The sequence below is a fragment of the Papio anubis genome, chromosome 11, assembly GCF_008728515.1.
Source record: "Papio anubis isolate 15944 chromosome 11, Panubis1.0, whole genome shotgun sequence".
In the NCBI taxonomy this organism is placed as follows: Eukaryota; Metazoa; Chordata; class Mammalia; order Primates; family Cercopithecidae; genus Papio; species Papio anubis.
Window position 1 is genome coordinate 7,341,051 of NC_044986.1, and position 18,375 is coordinate 7,359,425.

Below are 18,375 nucleotides of genomic sequence, written 5' to 3' on the forward strand. Positions count from 1 at the left end.
ATTCTACAAGATTCAAATGCATAATAAAAGAGAAAACTGCTGTAATTTCACTTAAAATATGCATGCTTTGGCTCAAAGCCATCGTGCCATCAGACGTAGCACTCTTAGATGAACACAGCTCTTTTAAGATAGCTGAGGACAGTATCTTCACTGCTGACTCTCAGCTCCACCGAACATGAGTTTGTATTGGTGGAGACTCGAGCTTTCTCCTTGCCTCCCATCTCACCTACTGGGTAGAGAACAGTCCTGTTCAGGGAAGAAAGCGGAGGTCTTCACGCACATTCTCCAACACAGCAGCTTTGGCTTTTTGTGGGAACCTTCTCTGAAGAGCTCCAAATTACACAGCCATAATTCACAAATGACTTGTCTGCTAGGGCACTCAAAACTATTGATTCAAAAAGAACCTAGGTAACATCATCTACTTTTCATGTAGGAGGCAGCTTCAAACACCTCATCTGCGGCAGCAATATTCACCATTTTCCCTCTAGTGTTATATCAACCTTTTAAATTAGAAAGCAGTTGATTTGGCGATTCCCTCGTTTCATCAGAAATTAGACATGGGCATCTGGGGGTGAAATTTGTCTAAATGCTGTGGCTTATAAGCAAGATACAGAAATCATTTCTGGGAAGAAAATATGATACCCAGCCTTGTAATTTCCTTTTACAATTTCTATTACACGATTACAAAATATAACATTTACATGGGGCTTCACGAGCATCTTTATTAACTATGGTTTATTAACTCACACCAGTCACCTGAGATCCATTTTGGAGGCAGTTTCAAAGGCATGGGAATTTTTAGGAAAACAAAATGAAGCTACTGCATGTATTTCTATGCACTTTATAGGCATGGGGAAAAAAAAAAAAAAAAGACTGACAGAGTTCTCTCACCCTCCTTGAAGTATTCGGACAAGCAAATCTTCATCATTCACATTAACAGCCCGATGCAAGTGCTCGCTACTTATGGGCTCTCCTGGAGAAACGAGATGGAAGGCAATCATCCAGAACATCAAGAAAGGAGACTCCTTCCCACCATCTTCCTCCTGTGGCCTTCGGGGGATCATCTCCAGGAAGGCGCTTGGCTATTTCTGTAAGTATATCTTACATTTCCTACTCAACTGCTTCTTTTACCGAAAAAGACCTTGTTTTCACATGTTAACACAGCATCCAAGATGGCTCTTTGCAACCGTTTCTTCTGCACCTTCAGAAGCCAGCTGGTTTTCACATATTAAGAGAACATTTTGACTGACCTAAAGGCTTGGGACATTTTCAAGTTATAAAGTATTGCTTTGTGAATGTTATTTTGATATTTAGAAATAATCCTTTCAGATTTCATAAGACTTAATAAATGTCTCCTACAAGCAAGGAAAACCTCAGCAACTGTCACAACATGCTAGTTTCATTGGCCAAAGAGATGTTAAACTATTTTGGAAAAAAAAAAACAAGGACAAAGTGTTTTAACATTCGAAATTAAAATTTTCAGTTCTTCCCAGGAATGTGACACACACGTTGGCCTTGTCTTCTCTGAGCGTGTGGGGTCAGGGGGCTTCTACCCACAGGGAGGTGGGGAGCACCAGGAGAAAACTCAATTAGGGGAGAGAGCTTGCCAAGCGGAGCAGACCCAGGAGTCCAGAAGCCTAAAAGAACAATGGGCCACAGTCGGGGAGGGCATCCTCTGTACAGGGGACATCAGCTCCACAGCAAAAGCCAACAGGCAGGTGGGCAGCACAAATAGAGGGAGAGTAAAGGGCTAGGAGAAGCCGCCCATCTTTCTAGGAGTTTCTGGTTTCATTTGTTCCTTACTCTACACCTTCTAATTTTAAAAAGTATCACGATTAGGCTTAAATGAAATAATACCAGTGAAGCACTTGGAATAGCACCTGGCACATCATAAGTACCCAGCACACGCCTGTTGTTGGGGTGACAGTAGCAGCAGCTGCCATCGTGAGTGGATACAGCCCCACCGCCTCTTAAATTCTCCAAATGTACGCCCAGCCCCTCACCCACGCGTGGCAAGTGTTTGAGTTTATAATCCCTGGTCTAAATAACCTCAAAGGTCTCATTCATTCATTCAACAAACCTAAGTAATGTACATACCAAGTCCTGTGCTAGGCTCTGGAGGGTTAGCATGAAAAGAGCTAACCATTAGCTCCCATGCTCCCTTCCACTGTAGTGCCCGCTTTCAGCCTGTTATTATTCTAAACCTGAAAGAAAATATCCACTCCTGCCCCATTCTCCCCCACTGTACCCTACACTGCCTCCTGGGGCTCACCCACCCTCCCCTCTTATAGTCCGGCCCAGAGAGATCAGCTTGCCTCCCTCTTCCTGCTCCTTATGGTAGAAAATCTCTCTGGGATGCCAGTTCCTGGGCCTAGGAGACACTTTTTCTTTGGGTTTCCTTGGAGGGTTTCAGTGGTGCAAAGTGAGTTGGGCAATGTACAAACTGGGAAAACAGTGAGACAGGAGAATAAAGGGATTTCTCCCAGAATGATCTTTAGCCGATACCTTTTCCTTTCTTTCGTAAAAATAAATTTATGCCAAGTTTAAATTATTTTGAAATAGCAATTTTGTCTGCTAGAGCTTGCCAATCTTAGATTTTTTTTTTAGCTACGTTATACTTCCTTTTCATCATTACATACAATTTTTAGATCAAAAGTGTCAAATAAAAGTCGCACGATAACCTGTCAAAGGCCAAGGCTCACAGCTGTCCCTGGCCTTCTAAGGCAGGTCATGCTGTGCCCAGTGGTTTCACTAGTAGGGCTTAGGAAGGAGGCAGGGTTTTATACCCCAGAGGACATCTGGCAATGTCTGGTGACATCTTTGGGTGCCACAACTAAGGAGATGGTGCACTGGCATCTAGAGGATAGAGGCCAAGGAAGCTGCGAAGCATCCCTGGTGTGCAGGACAGCCCCACACAACAAGGAACCATCCAGTCCCCAAAGGTCAGTAGTACCAAAGTTGAGAACCCTGGGCTAGATTAATAAGGACTTAAAATCATCATGTGTTTCATCTACACTTTAGATGGATGAACTAAACCCATAGACTGTTTCCCTTTCTGTTGCTAACCAGAAGAGAGTGGTATGTTTATAAAAGTCTTTGTTATCCCATTAATAGGCCCCATGTTCTCCTAATCTCAAACTTCAGCTGCCACTAAAACATAAAAACAAGTCATTTGGATAAATCACTTATAACAACATATAAAGCTCATTCTATTTCTACTAAGTTGTACAATGTGTAGTATCCTAAATCAAATCCTATGAATTAAGTTGTATGTAGGCTTTTTACACAGTGCTTTTAAAATTCTCCTCCAAACCGTCAGACTGGGAGTCAGAAAGGCTAAGTGTTAAAATTCTCCTCCAAACCGTCAGACTGGGAGTCAGAAAGGCTAAGTTGTCCAAGGTTGCCCAGTTAGGAGAGGGCAGCATCAGAGCCAAGGCCAAGTCTTCCATGAGGCCCACTCGTTCCCTTTAGTATTTAGTAAATGCTGTAGTACCGACCAATTCACTATATGCTTCCACTCTTACTAAATTCTGCAGACAGATGAACATCTTAAGTAAGTGTGATCCTCCCCCAGTGTTAAAAGAAAGGGGAGGCCTAAAAATCTTCCAAGAAGTGCTAACTGCTTGAGATGTTAGGGAAAGTTCTAAGGGCGCACCCCCGACCACCTCTCTCCACCGGCCCCATCTACTCCACAGCCTCCATCTTACCGAACAGCAAGGCTCTCCCGGGGGGACACTTCCTAGCGCATCCTAACCAGGAAGCTCTGCAGCATGCAAAGGTTGGAAAATGAAACAAGTTCACTGCATGCTTATAAGCTACAGGACCGCCTGTAGCAAAGACCAGAGCTTTCAGTATCAGGATATAATAAATGTAATGCCAATTCCAGCTTCCACAGGAGGTAATGAGCACTTCGCAGCTTACTCTGAGAACAAAGGGACACCTCACAGAAGAGAGGGGAATCGACCTAATTGTTGCTCAGTCCTTGCTTGCTGAGCAGTGACCACCGTTGCAGGGTGTGAGAGCTCTTTCTCAGCGTTAACTCCTCAACTGTCCTCACGCTACTACCAAGAGTGAAAGGAGGGACTGAGGATTACACTGGAACCTGTGTGAAGCAACAGAGGCACAAAAACATCTCCATTTACATGAATTTGACAAAGAAACAGAAAAAGAAAAGACCCTTGTTTGCAGTGCACAGCAATTCTCCCACTATAGGCAGGAGTCCTGAGGAGTCCTGAGGAACAGAGAGGAAATTCCAGGGTGAACAGAATGTTCCATTCCTCCCACCCCTGAATCCTTCAAGACTTTGTGGGCCTGGCCCAAGGGAATGCCATCAATAAGTGCAACTGAATATTTTTAAAAGGCCGGCTGTTGCTCTGCAGGTTTGTTTTTCTAGTGTTTACCCTGAGTGTTGCAATTGCAAATATCAAACTGATTCTGCCTATGGTGAGGATGTAAGCCCATGCGTTCATCTGAGCAGGATGGAACTCACCAGTCAGACCCAGGTGAGCGGGGACACTGATGAGAAGGGCAGAGCAGAGCAGAGTGGTCTTGAGGAAGCCATCGTTCATATTCTTTAAGAGGGTTATTTAGCTGCAGATGTACCTGCAGATATTATAATATGGTGATAACACCTTTCTTGGTGGAATTTTAAGTCTTTATTAAAAGCAGTGAATAAATCACGAGCTCATTGGAGAAGATACTTGCCAATTAACAAGTAGCAGCTGTTTTTCTTTCTTTATAAGGGCCCAACTGATTAAAATTGTATGCCTCATTTAAGCAAGAATCTCGTGTACTTTACCTGGGGGAAAAAAAAGGCTGTGCATTCTTTATTCAAACAAAGTGCATGCCTCTGTGATTCATTAAAACACTCTCAAACTGAATGCAAATTATCACCACACAGAAGCATTTGCACTTGCTCTGTATCATGTGCACATTTTCAGTTCTTTGTTTAGCATGATCTGCCTCCTTAGGAGAATCTGCTTTGGATATTATAAATATATAACAATAGCATAAGGGAACTGCAGCCAGCCCGCAGAGCCAATAGCCTTCCCCAGCTAGGAGGAGGAGGACACCTGATCCTCACCAACCAGTCCAGCCCCCTGGGGCTGAGAAGGCTTCCTGGCTGCAGGCAGTGATGCTATTATCTGGCAGTGAAATGGCCAGGATCACTCCCCCAACACACACACACACACACACACACACACACACACCCCCACACCCCTGGTCACCACCACACACTCATCCCTGCAGGAAGCCTCATCTAATTAGTCATGGAAACCATGGGGCTGTAAGGACAGACGCCTTGCACCAGCTCTCCATGGCTGCCTCTGGAGCCAGCTCAGTGGGAAGAAGGCACATCTGGCCCACAGGCACAGCCTGATATGGTTTGGCTGTGTCCCCACCCAAATCTCATCTTGAATTGTAGCTCCTGTAATTCCCATGTGTCATGGGAGGGACCTGGTGGGACGTAATTGAATCATGGGGGCGGGTCTTTCCCATGTGGTTCTCATGATAGTGAATTAAGTCTCATAAGATCTGATGGTATTATAAAGGGAAATTCCCCTGCACATGCTCTCTTGCCTGCCACCATGAAGACATGCCTTTCCTTCTTCTTTACCTTCCACCATGGTTATGAGGCCTTCCCAGCCATGTGGAACTGAGAGTCCATTAAACCTCTTCCTTTATAAATTACCCAGCCTCAGGTATGTCTTTATTAGCAGCATAAGAACACACTAATAAACAGCCCTTCCTAAAAGAGCTCCAAATGGTATGCCAACCCCATGTAAACTCAGGCCAGGAGGGCCAAAAGCCCCTGCCCTGGCTTTGATGTGCTATTAAGAGGATGCTAGAGACCACCTGAAGCCCACCATGGAAGGCTGCAGAACCAACCATATTCACCCTCACGTGGAAGGTTCAGGTGAACTCTCACTGGCCAGTGGAAAACTAATACATCTCCCAACAAACATAAATGAAACCTGAGAAAATCAGTGTTTCTTTTCATACTCTTAATTCTGCCACTGGTCCTTAATTTTCACCCATCCATCCATCCATCCATCCAGGATCTTCTTTTTTTAGAGAAAGGGTCCTGCTCTGTTCTGTTGTCCAGGCCGGAGAGTTCAGTGGTGCCACCATAGCTCACTGCAGCCTTGAACTCCTGGGCTCAAGCGATCCTCCTGCCCGGGCCACAGGCACACACGCTGACTTATTTATTAAGGATCTCCCACAAGCTAAAGATGGCCAACCCATCACCCACCCTTTTGGAGCCCGCAATGTAGGTGGGAGACCAAAAGGTAGACAAACACTTAAGAGAAGATGCAAGAAGTGTTCACAGAGGTGGGGAATACTGCTCTGTACCTGGGGAGGAGGGCGAGCATGTGACAGAGGAGGGGAAAGCTACACGACGCATCGCCCCCACGTGCTTGCCCATGGAGCAGACTCAGTGAGCACAGCAATGAAGTGAGTGCTCCAGGGAGGAGGGTAGAGGTGGGGGTCTGCGGAGTGGCAGAAGGCCTGTGGGCAGTGGGGACAGCAAGAGGATGGGAGGGAACAGAAAGGTAGCCTGGGACGGCGTCCTGGCTGGGGTTGCCCAGAGAGTCTCTGTTCATACGCCTGGCTCCCTTTGCCACCTCTTCCTCCTACCCCTTCTCCTGCACACCCTCTGCCTTCCTTCAGCACACACAGCTCACGTTCTGCCATCTTTGCTTTCTTGTAAGAACCCGAGAGGTAAGTACGTTCCATATGACAGCAAATGTTCTCAGCACTGCCGGATGAAGGAACAAGCCCTCTTTCTTAACCTGAATCCCCAGAGTTGACCATTTCACATCAGAAGTCTCCTCTGAAATTGTGTTTTTCACAGTTAAACTCCCAGTTTGCTAAACTCAGATCCTGTCCCCTAATGCCAGGTCTGCAACTGAAGGTACCACAGCTCAAAAGCTGAGTTAACTTTAGTCTACACAAAAATTGTCATGAAGAAATGCCTAAAGGACACAGCTGAAAGCCACGGAAAGCACATACCTCCAAGCCAAATGCTACCTGGACTAAAACGGAAAAACAGCTTTACTCGCAAAGGAAGGCTTCCTTCGTGAGGCTGAAAAATTACTCACCTGTGTTTTCAGTGGGTGGGCTGTGGAGAACACTTGTGACCATCCTAATTTTTACAATGTTCTTGCTCAGAGATGGTCCTGGACACAGCATCTTTAAAATGCTTTAAAATACCAACCTGAGAAACAACCTTAAAACTCAGCTGGCTGAAGGGCTCAGAGGTCTCCATGTGGGGCTCTCCCTTGCGGGGTTCTCCATGGATGCAGCAGCACTGTTCGTTCTCCCTCACTCACCATGACCCCAGGAATCGGGTTTGTGTGGCGAGTTAAGACGCACACCCTGGGGTTGTCTAAAATGGACAAGACGCTGGATGGAGCTGCTCGCCCGAGGACGCTCAGGCAGGCGGCCTGCTTTGCTGCATGGGGACGCTTAGGCTTACCCAGCCCACATCCCTGTGGCCCATTTCCTAAGAAAGGTGACTCTACCCTTTGGTGCTGAATGGCTACTGACAGGACAGTTTTGGCACAAAAATAGATCTCCCAGTTTGTGAAAGCAGAATTAGACTTCCCTGACATTACAAGTTATGGCAAAGGCCCAACTAGTAAATACTGTTGCAGTGTTTAAAAATGGTATCATTCCTGCTTCTGGTAAGGCCGAACAAGAGGCACAATATTTTCATCTCTAAATTGCTTGTCATCTCCATTGATCTAGAGACAGGTGAACGTGGAGAGGCTGAATACTCACTGGTCGTAGACACTGAGACGAGTGGGCTGTACTCACACTCCCCAGAGGGGCTGGTGACCTTCAGGCGAAATCTGTACAGCGTCCTTGGTTCCAGACCTTCAACAACATGCTTCGTTGCATATCCCCTAGACAGGAGGAGACAAACATGCTGACAACACCAGGTAGCTTAATCTGCACTCTCTGATAAGACACGAGAAGAGCAGGTGGAAGTGATGTTCCTTCTATTTCCAGGACACAGCTGATGGATCCTGCTTTGCTGAACTCCTAGAGAATGAAGGACAAGTCCCACATGGCACCTCTATCCCTATCCAGCAGGTGCCCTCTGTCCCATAGGGCCTAGTCTGGGGCCTGACACATAGCCAGCATGCCGTTTTGTACTTTGGAGAAATAATCACGTTAACTGTGACATTTGTCCTCAAGTGACAGAGTTTTATGTTTGAAAGATAAGACAGGCAGTCAAATTGTATATATGTAATTTTCAAGTGGGGGCCATCTAGTGGTGGGGGCTGTGAGGCTAATACATGGCTGCATAACTATTGCAGGCAAAATACCACTGCAGGGAAAGGACTGAAGAAGTCACATGCAAGATTGCTCGCAGCCCATGAGCAACTTCCAGTAGAGTTGGGAGCTCAGGCAGCACACAGAGGACAATGCTAACATCATGCCCCACGGTCAAGTTCATCTTAGGAATGTTTGTGGGAAATGGATGCTGAGCACTTCTGGGATAGAAATCTGATGAAAGACTCACGATGGAAATCCACACACCTCCAGAGGGAAGCAGGACTGAGTCTAAACATTTGCAGCCTGCAAAATGAGCACCAAGAAATGCAGGTAGGCAGTTTGCCTGGCTGCTCAGAAGATGCTGGGATCCAGCGCAAGTGCTAAGATACGACCCCACCCTCTGCTTGTGAGGCAGGTCCCAGGAGCCTGGCTTTGAGTGGCATGCATTCTACAATATCAGGTCTCCAAAAGTTGACAGAGCTATACATATTTCCCAATATTACCCAAAACCTCTATGTTACCCATTTCTCCGTTCTGCCAACATTCTTCTTATCTGACTAAACTCCATGTATCCCTTTTCAAATCCTATCTCAAAATTTTTCTTTTCTTCTACTCAAAGGCTTGGTTTTCGAGAGGGGTGTGTGTGTCATTTCCAGCTCTTACTTCTTTCCTGCTTCAACACTTAATCCAGTTCTTCTTCTCCTCCCTTGGATCATTCTCCATAGCTCCTTAGATGCCAAGGTTACCATTGTTTCCCTCCAGATTTTTTTTCCTGTCTCTAGTTTTTACTTTTATTCTCAATAGATCCTCCAAAGATACCACAACCATTCTTTGGGATTCACAACTAATTTTTCAGGGATGTGTATGTGCAACTAAATATTTATACATCGATTCCATTCCACACAACTCAACACGTGTATCTAGTGTATCTAGCGCCCATTATTTGCAAGGTGTTGGAACAGGCTGGGATGCAGCCCTGCACCAGCTCAGGGCCAAAATGAACCTGTCAACACTAAGTTGAACCCAACTTCCTACTGATGGGGTGGCAAGAAGAGGGGCAGTCAAGGACAGTGAAGAAGGGACAGCTGAGCAAGGGTGAAATGACAGTGCTGGAGTTAGCATCACTAATAAACACCTGAAAACCTGCCTTCAGATCTGGGCCACGTGGGTGAGCTAACACCTCACCTAATCATCAAACAGCCTTGCCCACTCACTCCCAGCCCCCACCGGATTCTTTCCCCCGAAGGATGAGGCACGGCACTAAGTGTGTGGCTGAAGAACAGACCCAACACTTGCCCTAGAGGGAGGAGTATTCCCAAAGGAGGACCCAGAAGGCCTTCTCAGTTCCTTCCGCCAAACTCATCCATCACACAAGTAATTCCCCCACTGAGGAACAGGCACGGGGCAGGAACAGGTACTTGAGAAACAGGTACAGGGCAGAGGGAGTGAGGTGCCAGGAGAGTGTCCTCTGGTAGAGGTATCTCTGATGTCAAGTGAGAAATGGCATAAAGGACTTCCATGACAGACAGGAGATGTCTTCCAGGCGGTCTGAGAAAGGACTTCCCAGCAGGGTTGACAGAACACACGACGCCTGGGAAAGTCAGGTTCTAGGTGCTCTCACTGTGGCAAGAGTCAGGGTGCAGAAGAGTCTGGCATGTCCAGGAAAGAGGTGCCTCCGTGAAATCTGGAGACAACTCTAATATCATAACTCTAACTCTAACATCTCTAACAGAATCTTTTTTTGAAAACTGAAAAACATTTACAAAGACCTTCTTCACTTGATGTTTCTGTCCTTTGTTAAAATGTGAAATTTCAAGGTAAAATCAAATACTGAATGTTCATTGATCCTGTTTTTGCATCACAAAGTTACTTCAGGCACCAAATCTAAATGACTTCTTGGGTGTAGCACCAGCAGAACCAAGAAAAAGACTAAGCACATTAAAGCACCTCTGACCACGTACGTGTCTCTGCCTCCCTGCTCTGTGCGCTGGTGGATTCAGCCTCCTAACCGACATCATCTTTGCTAGAAACACATTTCTCTTCACCTAAAAGAAGCCAAATGAGCTGGAAGTCAAGCTGGCCTCCACAGTCGCTACCATCCCTGCAGGAACATGCTCCTCTCCCCACAGAGTTAAGTCGAGTTCCTCTCCCCTTGAACAGGACGGAAAGTGGTGGAAGTGAATCAGTACAGCTCTGGCTCTGGGTCTTAAGATTCCCGGAAGTTTCTGCTTCTCCTTGCTTGGAAGCTGGCCACCATGTAAAGAAGTTCAACTTTCCTGTTGGAGAAAGAGGCCACCTAGTAAGACAGAGTCAGTGGAAGATCCAGACCACAAAGGAGATGAAGCCCAGCCAGCTTCCTATTGTCCTGGCCGTCCCAGCTGAGGCATCTCACATGGGTGAAGCCATTTGGTTCTTCCAGCCCCAAGAGAGCTGCAACAGTCAAGACCACATGGCGCAGAAACAAGCCATCAACACTCTAGCCAAATTACAGATCATCAGCAAACACATGACTGTTTCTGCTGCAAGCCGCTCAGTCTGGGGCTGGTTCGTTATGCAGCAGGTAACTGAGATAGTATGTATCAACAAAAAAGAAACTGTAGGAAAGACAATGAAGAAATAAAGCCAACAGCATTACAAAACTTTTCCATCAAGAAACCGAGAAGTAGGTAAGTGTTAAAAATCGATATAAATACGTTTACCATAAAAGTAAAAGCTCTAAAACCAAGATAAATATTCAGAAAAACCGCCAGAGCTAAAAAGTAATAATTTTTTTTAAACTGAAATGTATCAGCCTGGCACAAAGGAGTCTTATGAGTAGGTAGATTTTGATGTTAAATGAAAATACGTCCATGAGTACTTAGATATTTGGGTCACAGAAACTGAGCCCTCAACAATGTGTGGCATCTGAAAAGACCTTTGCCTGTAATCCCAGCACTTTGGGAGGCCGAGACGGGCGGATCACGAGGTCAGGAGATCGAGACCATCCTGGCTAATATGGTGAAACCCCGTCTCTACTAAAAATACAAAAAAACTAGCCAGGCGAGGTGGCGGCGCCTGTAGTCCCAGCTACTCGGGAGGCTGAGGCAGGAGAATGGCGTGAACCTGGGAGGCGGAGCTTGCAGTGAGCCAAGATAGCGCCACTGCACTCCAGCCTGGGCAACACAGTGAGACTCCGTCTCAAGGAAAAAAACAAAATAAAAACAAACAAAAACAAAAACAAAAACAAAACAAAACAAAAAAAAAGAAGTTCAATGAGAATCTAATGGCCAAGCATCACCGGAATTCAGTGCAAGGTGTCAGAGACTTAGCATAGTATTAGACCAAAACAAAACCAGAAGTGGTCCCAATAAAATCCAATATTGCTAAATATCATAAGGTCACCCTGAAGCAAACAGTACCTCCATAACCCCTGGAAAGGGAAATAACACAACTGTGTTAGAAACCAGATGTTACCGAGCACACTTGTGAAAGGCTGAAGACTCTTGCATCACTAGAGATGGCTCCAAAGAGGACAAAAGACACAGCAGGGACCCAGGACACAACTGCCCCCCAGGGTACTCTACAGTGATGACAATGCAGGCACAGGGAGGACTCACAAGGGCAGTTCATTGAATCCATGGAGAAGCGCAACTTTACCTAGACATGACAGCTGAAAAAATAAATGAATCTTAGAACTATTTCCACAGTAGAGGTCTACAAAAATGTGAAGCATAGCCTTGTTTTTGTTATCAGTCAACAAGCAAATGTTTGATGCAAGAGCTGAGCAAATATGAAACATAAGAAGCTAAATATTGAAAAGCCCAAAGACTCAGTTACCAGACTTCCCTTTCTTCTCTCCACTCCCTCCTTCAGAACTCCAATCCAGCCTCATGCTGATGACTCTGGAGTCTGTCTCTCCAACCCAGACCCCTTTCCCGGGCCCTTGACATCCCCAACTGCCTCCTTGACATCTTGGCTTGGATGTCTGATAGTTTCAAACTGATCTTCTACTCCACCCACAGTCTTCCCCGTCTCTGTTATTATAGTTGCTCAGGCCAAACCCTGGGTGCCTCCTGTGAAAGGCTGGATTGTTGTTTAGAGACACGAGGTGCCCTCCCCCAGGGATCCTACCTCCTCGCCCTACTGAACTCAGACATGGCTGCATGTCTTGCTTTCAGCAATGAAGTAGACGCAGAAGTGAAGTATGTCATTCTGGGTGGAAGCTTCAAGAAACAGCGTGCCATGCTCTCTCCCCTGCTACAGTGACTGACAATGTTCAGGCAGAGGCTGCTGCATTGGCCTGGGCTGCAGGAGGAGGACAATGCAGGATGGAGCCCTGGCCCAGCCACGGTGGGCATGGTGTGTGGGAGGGAATTGCTGCTGCCATAAGCCACTGAGACTGTGACACTTATGCTTCAGGCAGCATCACTTGGCCTGTGCTGGCTGTCACATATCCCTTGACCATCCTCTCTCTCTCTCACATCCCACATCCAGTCCACCACAGCAAGTTCTTCAATCCATCTTTAAAGCATATCCTGCATCGTCCCACTTTCCACCGTTGTGCTGTCTCCCACCTAAACTGTTTCAAAAGCTTCCCCGTCAGTCCTCCCTGCTGCTTGCTGCCTGGCCGTCCTACGGCCTGTTCTCAACTCAGCAGCCAGAGGGATCCTTGTAAAACACAAGCCAGATCACGCCTCTTCTCAGCTTCACAATCTCCAGTGGCTTTCCCCGCCTCTCTCAGAGTAAGCCAGAGTTCTCCCAATAACCTTCAAGGCCCAGGCAGTGACCTCTCATGACCCAGCTGCCCTCACCCCCATTACTTTCCTCCTTGTTCCCTCTGCTCCTCAACGCTCCTGGGACCCGCCGAGTACACTTGCACCACCAGGCTTTCTCACCTGCTCTTTGCTCTGTCTGTGAGTTTCTTCCCCCCAATAGTGGCAAGGCTCCAGGTATCCTTGCTTCAGACCTACTCAGTAGTTACCTTCTTAGTGAAGACTTCCCCACCTCTACCCCAGGCCCTCAATTTTTCCTGTGCTGCTGCCCCTTAGTACATATTGCCTGCTGACTACCTATTTTTACTTATGTATCTTATTTATTGTTTGCCTTCCTCATCATGAGGGAGGAATTTTTTTCCCCAGTGCTATATCCCCAGCATCCGGAGCAGTGTCTGACACATGGCAGACACTCAATAATACACGCTGATGGAATAAATTTAATGCATGGCAGGGGCAGCAATGATCACAGGAATTTGGGGCACAGACAGTATCGGGTAGTAAGGAGAACTTCTCAGTGGAGGTAAAATCTGACCAGGGCAGAAGAAAGAATAGGGTGAGAGGGGAAAATCTGTCCATACAGGGAAAAAAAAACTGAACACACATGCAGAAAACATCAAGGCATATTCAAAGGACAGTAGGAAATCTGATTGGAGGATTTGTGCTGAGAAATAAGAGGCAACAAGAAAGGCAGGTGTGGGGAAGCTGTGAAAGGCATTAAATATTAGTCTAAGGAATTTGGCCTTTATCCTTCAAGCAATGGAGACCCACGAAAGACAATTTGACAAAAGAAAGATTAAAATGGAAATTAGCCCGGCAAGATAGAACGATGAGGGGAAAAAAAAAAAAAGGAATAAAGTCAACTCCTTCCATGAGAAAATACACTGGGCAGGTGTAGGAGCTGCGGATCCACAAATGCGCTAGAGGGAAATGGAGCTTACATCCTGCAGGGGAAACCCCCAGCTAATGAGGGAAAGCACAGACGCAATTCTACAAATGGAGAACTCAGTAACTGACTGGCTGTGAGAAGCCATGGAGGAAAGCCCAAGTCAAAGACAATGTCATTGATTCCAGATAGACTGATGACTGATGGGAACGGAAATGGACAAATCAAGAGGAGGTTCTTAAATCCACAATCCAAATATCAGGTATTCCAGATAATCACTTTTTACAAGAAAAGCATTTGCTAGTTTTAAGGCCATGCAGAGAAACAAATAAGGAAGCAAAAGAGGTCAAGATTAATACAGCCTAATTCTGCCACCTAGCGTCAAGATTTGTACTGTATAATTCTGCGAGAAATGCAGGCATTTCCCCACTGTCCTTAGAGCGGGGACCACAGATGTCACTGCCAGACCCACAACGCCAGGTTGTCTTTGGAGTGTGAGTGCGTTCTCCAGCCTGACAGCAACCAGGTCTCTGGGAAGAATGCAGACAACACAGACACACACCTCAGGCTGGAAGCCAGCACACGCAGCTGCGGTTTCTCTAGCTGAGGCTGCCTACCTGGCCACCCAGGAAAGGAACAGCCAATGAAGAAAGAACGATTCAGGATGGCCCCACACGCCTGCCCAAGCAGAGCTTGTGGTGCTAAGGTGATGGGGGAAAGAAAGATGTCTTTTTCTTTCTCCAGAGAAATGCTTCTTACAATTCATGCTTTTAGATAGAAGAAGCATACTTTCAATGAGTAAAACGACATGGTTAAAACAATATTGGACTAGTTAGAACAGAACTATTTTTACATGGTTAACTACATTAACCAAATGGTTAACTACATTTCTGATTTTTTTTAAGGTACAGAGAAATTTCTCAAATATCAGATACATTATCACCGAGGTAACAGTTGAAGTTGGAGCCTTCATATACAGATCGCATATTTATATATATTTTATATACACACACACACAAACATATCAATCTCTTCATGTCAGCGTTTTGATCACAATGCAAACTTGAGAAAAGGCCAGGAAAGTGACGGGCCTGGTCTGCATCTTGGCGGCATCAATGCCAGTGTCCTGACTGTGATGCTGCACCATCGCATTCAAAGATGTTACCATGGGGAAATGGGAAAAGGTACAGTCACCCTGTATGATTTCTTACAGCTGGGTATGAATCTATAATTATTTCAAAATTAAAAGTTTACCTAAAAACCGTATTTGTATCTCATTTTTGATATTCCTGAATCACAAAATAGTCATTTTGCATTTTTCAAGTGGTAAATCTATCAAGGGGGAGAAATAAGTCAGAGATGATATGAAGACTGAGAAGAAAAACGTAACTTTTTTTTTTTTTTTTTTTTTTTTTTTTTGAGACAGAGTCTCACTCTGTTACCCAGGCTGGAGTGCAGTGGCACAATCGTGGCTCACTGCAGCCTCCACCTCCCAGGCTCAAGTGATCCTCCCACCTCAGCCTCCCAAATAGTTGGGACTACAGGCATAAGAGCCACCACACCTGGCTAACTTTTGGATTTTTTGTAGAGATGGGATTTCGCTATGGTGCCTAGGCTGGTCTTGAACATCTAGGTTCAAGGGATCTGCCCACTTCAGCCTCCCACAGTGCTGAGATTACAGGCATGAGCCACCATGCCTGGCCAAAAATGACTTCTTGGTTACTCCTGGTGGTATTTATTCATGCAAGAAGCATGTGGAGGGCCTGCTATATAACAGCCAGCACTGTCAAGGAACCGGCTGGAGCGCTAAGCAGGCAGGAGTCTTATTTGTCTCTCGCCGAGTTTAGTACTGGGTGGGGAGGCAGGAAAGGAACACGTAAAAGAAGCAAACAAGGAACAAGGTAAACAAACTCAGCAAACAAGTGAACAAGTAAAACAAACCCAACAGAGCTAAATGCTATGTGGCATACAAAACAAGGTTCTGAGCTACAGGAGGCCTGCGTGGAAGGATGGCTACTTCAGATGGCCTTCTGGGGGCATGGGGTTGTTTCATCTAAGACTGGCACGGTGTGAAGGAACCAGCTGTATAAAAACAGAAGGAAATGTATTCAAGGCAACAGCAACAAGCAAGACCCTGCGATGGGAACCGGCTTGGCCTGTCAAGGCTGAGAGGCAGCCAGCGTGGTGTAAGAGAATTGACAAGGGGACAACGGTATGACATGAGATCAGAGAAGTTGGCCAGGGCAGACCATGCGGGGCCATCCTACGTCAGGGAACACAACAGCCTGATGGGAAGCTCACCTAATTTCATCAAGCTATCATTTGAGTGTGTCTCTGCATTCTAGATTTTAAATACATATCATTAAAATATTTCAGAAGTCAAAGAAGCTCTCAAAAGGTACAGAGGTTTAAATTTCAAAGTTACTGCTAATGCCTATTTTCCAAAAATTGTAATTCATAAAAGAGCATGAATACAAATGATGCTGACTCATTCTTTAATTTGAAATAAGCAGTGGCTTTTTAAAGACAACAGAAATCATTCCAGCTAATCAGGAAGTCAAGGCAAAGTGGCAAGCAATTCAACACTGCACCTACGTATAAATGATACCGTAAGAGTGCATTTTGGGGTCTTCTTCTTCAATCGAGAACCTGAACCACTGCTCCTGAGGTCCTTGGCGTTTGGCTTTCTTTTCCAGATCCCAGTATAATTCAATGCTGTGATGAGTCACTTTGCCCACGACAGGTGGATGAGGCTTTGAGGGTGGCGTGATTTCTAAAAAAAGAATGATACCGAATTTCAGGACCCAGTTTCCATAAGGAAGAGAGACCAGTCGAGTGGATTACAGCTGCTTGGTGATCGAGCTATTTTTCTGAGCATAAGGCACACATATGAGCATGCCTCCCTGTTGCTTAAAGAACCCCTGAATGGGAGGCCGAGGCGGGTGGATCACGAGGTCAGGAGATCGAGACCATCCTGGCTAACATGGTGAAACCCCATCTCTACTAAAGATACAAAAAATTAGCCGGGCGTGGTGGCGGGCACCTGTAGTCCCAGCTACTTGGAGGCTGAGGCGGGAGAATGGCGTGAACCCAGGAGGTGAAGCTTGCAGTGAGCCAAGATCGCGCCACTGCACTCCAGCCTGGGTGACAGAGCGAGACTCCGTCTCAAAAAAAAAAAAAAAAAAAAGAACCCCTGAAAAGCTAGAGATACAAAATTCAGCCGATGTGTGAGCTACCACAGTCTTCAACAAGCATGTATTGTACCATGCCCATCAATATCATGCCACCCACTGACCCTTCCAAAGGGATGCTTAACTTATCAAACTAATGAGGCTGTACTTGACCTGCTGGAACACAGTTTGCTTCTATTAATCCTTCAGTGACTGGCTAACAAAGCCAAGAGACGAATGCTCTATCTGATTCAAATATCTGGAACATAGATGACAAATGGTTGACATCTATGCTGTATAAACAGTCCTCAGAAACTAACCAAGAATAAGGGCCCAAAGTTAGTAACAAACCTAGCAAAAGAGGAGCAGCACACAAAAGAGCAAAAACAAATTGCCAAGGTAATATCTGGAAAGATGCTCATATCCCCTAGTGCTCACAGAAATTGGTAACAATGGGGTATAACTTGATATCCAGTCAGAAACTGAAAAATTTCATAACTTTCAGAAGTCACAAGATAGGGAGAGGATATTCTCATGTGCTGGTTGTAGGGAAATATGAATTGCGGCCTTTTTAGAGGGCAATACGGAAGGATCTATTAAAATTAAAAATACACATATCCCTCTGTCCCACCATCCCACCCTTCTGCAGAAATCAGAGCATAAATACACACGAGAGTGAGTGGCCAAGATGGCTGACTAGAAGCAGCTGGTGTACCTGGCTCTCATGGAGAGGAACAGAAGGAGCAAGTGAATACACCACCTTCAACTGAAACAGCCAGGTACTCGCACTGGGACTAATCAAGGAAACAACTTGACCCACAGAGAACAAAGCAAAGCAAGACAGGACGATAGCCCACCAGGGGGCAACACGGAGCCAGGGGATCCTCCCCTGCCCAGGGAAGCAGTGACTGAATGGGCGACCCAGAAACCACACTTTTCCCATGGATCTCTGCAAACCTCACGTTAGGAGATCTCCATGCAAACCTCTGTCCACCAGGGCCTTCCGTCTTCAGTTTGACAGAGCTGCAGGGAGTCTTGGCAGAGCAGCCGCTCAGGCATGCATGGAGACCCTGGAGCCTTAGCTACTCAGGCTTTGGAGCAAAAGTAGCCGTAGCTCTGGCAAAGTGAGAGGTGAGACTCCCGTACATACCCTTAGGAAAGATGATGAATCCAGGGGGCTGCGCAGCAACAGCCCGCAGGCCCCACTTCCAATGCACCTCACGAGATGAGACCCCACTGGCTTGGAATTTCAGCCAGCTTCCAGTAGTGGCATAGCACCTCC

The 18,375-nt window shown here is 46.1% G+C and overlaps 1 protein-coding gene across 4 annotated transcripts in view; it reads right to left on the reverse strand.

Annotated features, from left to right (window-relative positions):
• The window catches only part of FANK1 (fibronectin type III and ankyrin repeat domains 1), a 119,861-nt gene that overhangs the window by 13,466 nt on the left and 88,020 nt on the right, over positions 1-18,375 (reverse strand). For all 4 annotated transcript variants that reach the window (XM_009215604.2, XM_003904396.3, XM_009215602.2 and 1 more), the window contains exons 2-4: positions 16,519-16,696; positions 7,786-7,910; positions 892-973 (exon numbers count right to left, since the gene is read on the reverse strand). In XM_009215604.2, coding sequence (XP_009213868.1) covers positions 892-973; positions 7,786-7,910; positions 16,519-16,696 — 385 coding nt within the window. The remainder of the gene's footprint in view (positions 1-891; positions 974-7,785; positions 7,911-16,518; positions 16,697-18,375) is intronic.